We start from the raw sequence: 398 nt of genomic DNA on the forward strand, positions 1-398 counted from the left end.
CAGCATCGGGGCTGTGCGGTGTCACTGCAGCAACGGGCCCTAGCTGTGAAAATTGGTCTGCTGCTGCAGCAGCAGCAGCAGCAGCAAGACGTTGGTGTTGCTGCAAGGGCTGCTGCTGCATCTGTTGCTGCTGCTGTATCAGTTGCTGCTGCTGCATGAACTGCTGCTGCTGCTGCATGATTTGCTGCTGCAGCACTCTCTGTTGCAGCAGCCGCTGCTGCAGCACCCTCTGCTGCAGCAGATCCTGATCCTGTAGAATACCTTGCTGCTGCATTAACTCTTGCTGCGACGCCATTTGCTGCTGCTGCTGTTGCTGCTGCTGCTGCTGCTGCTGCTGCTGCAGCAATTCTGCTCTATGCTGCAGCGCGTGATAGTGCTGCTGCTGATTAAGCAGCTGC

The 398-nt window shown here is 57.3% G+C and overlaps 1 protein-coding gene across 1 annotated transcript in view; it reads right to left on the reverse strand.

Annotated features, from left to right (window-relative positions):
- Positions 1 to 398, reverse strand: part of EMH_0052230 (uncharacterized protein) — a gene marked incomplete at both ends in the record, with an annotated part of 2301 nt that overhangs the window by 188 nt on the left and 1715 nt on the right. The window contains one exon of the mRNA XM_013496856.1: positions 1 to 353. Coding sequence (XP_013352310.1) covers positions 1 to 353 — 353 coding nt within the window. The remainder of the gene's footprint in view (positions 354 to 398) is intronic.

The sequence above is a fragment of the Eimeria mitis genome, genomic scaffold, assembly GCF_000499745.2.
Source record: "Eimeria mitis Houghton genomic scaffold, Emh_scaff2335, whole genome shotgun sequence".
Classification (NCBI taxonomy): domain Eukaryota; phylum Apicomplexa; class Conoidasida; order Eucoccidiorida; family Eimeriidae; genus Eimeria; species Eimeria mitis.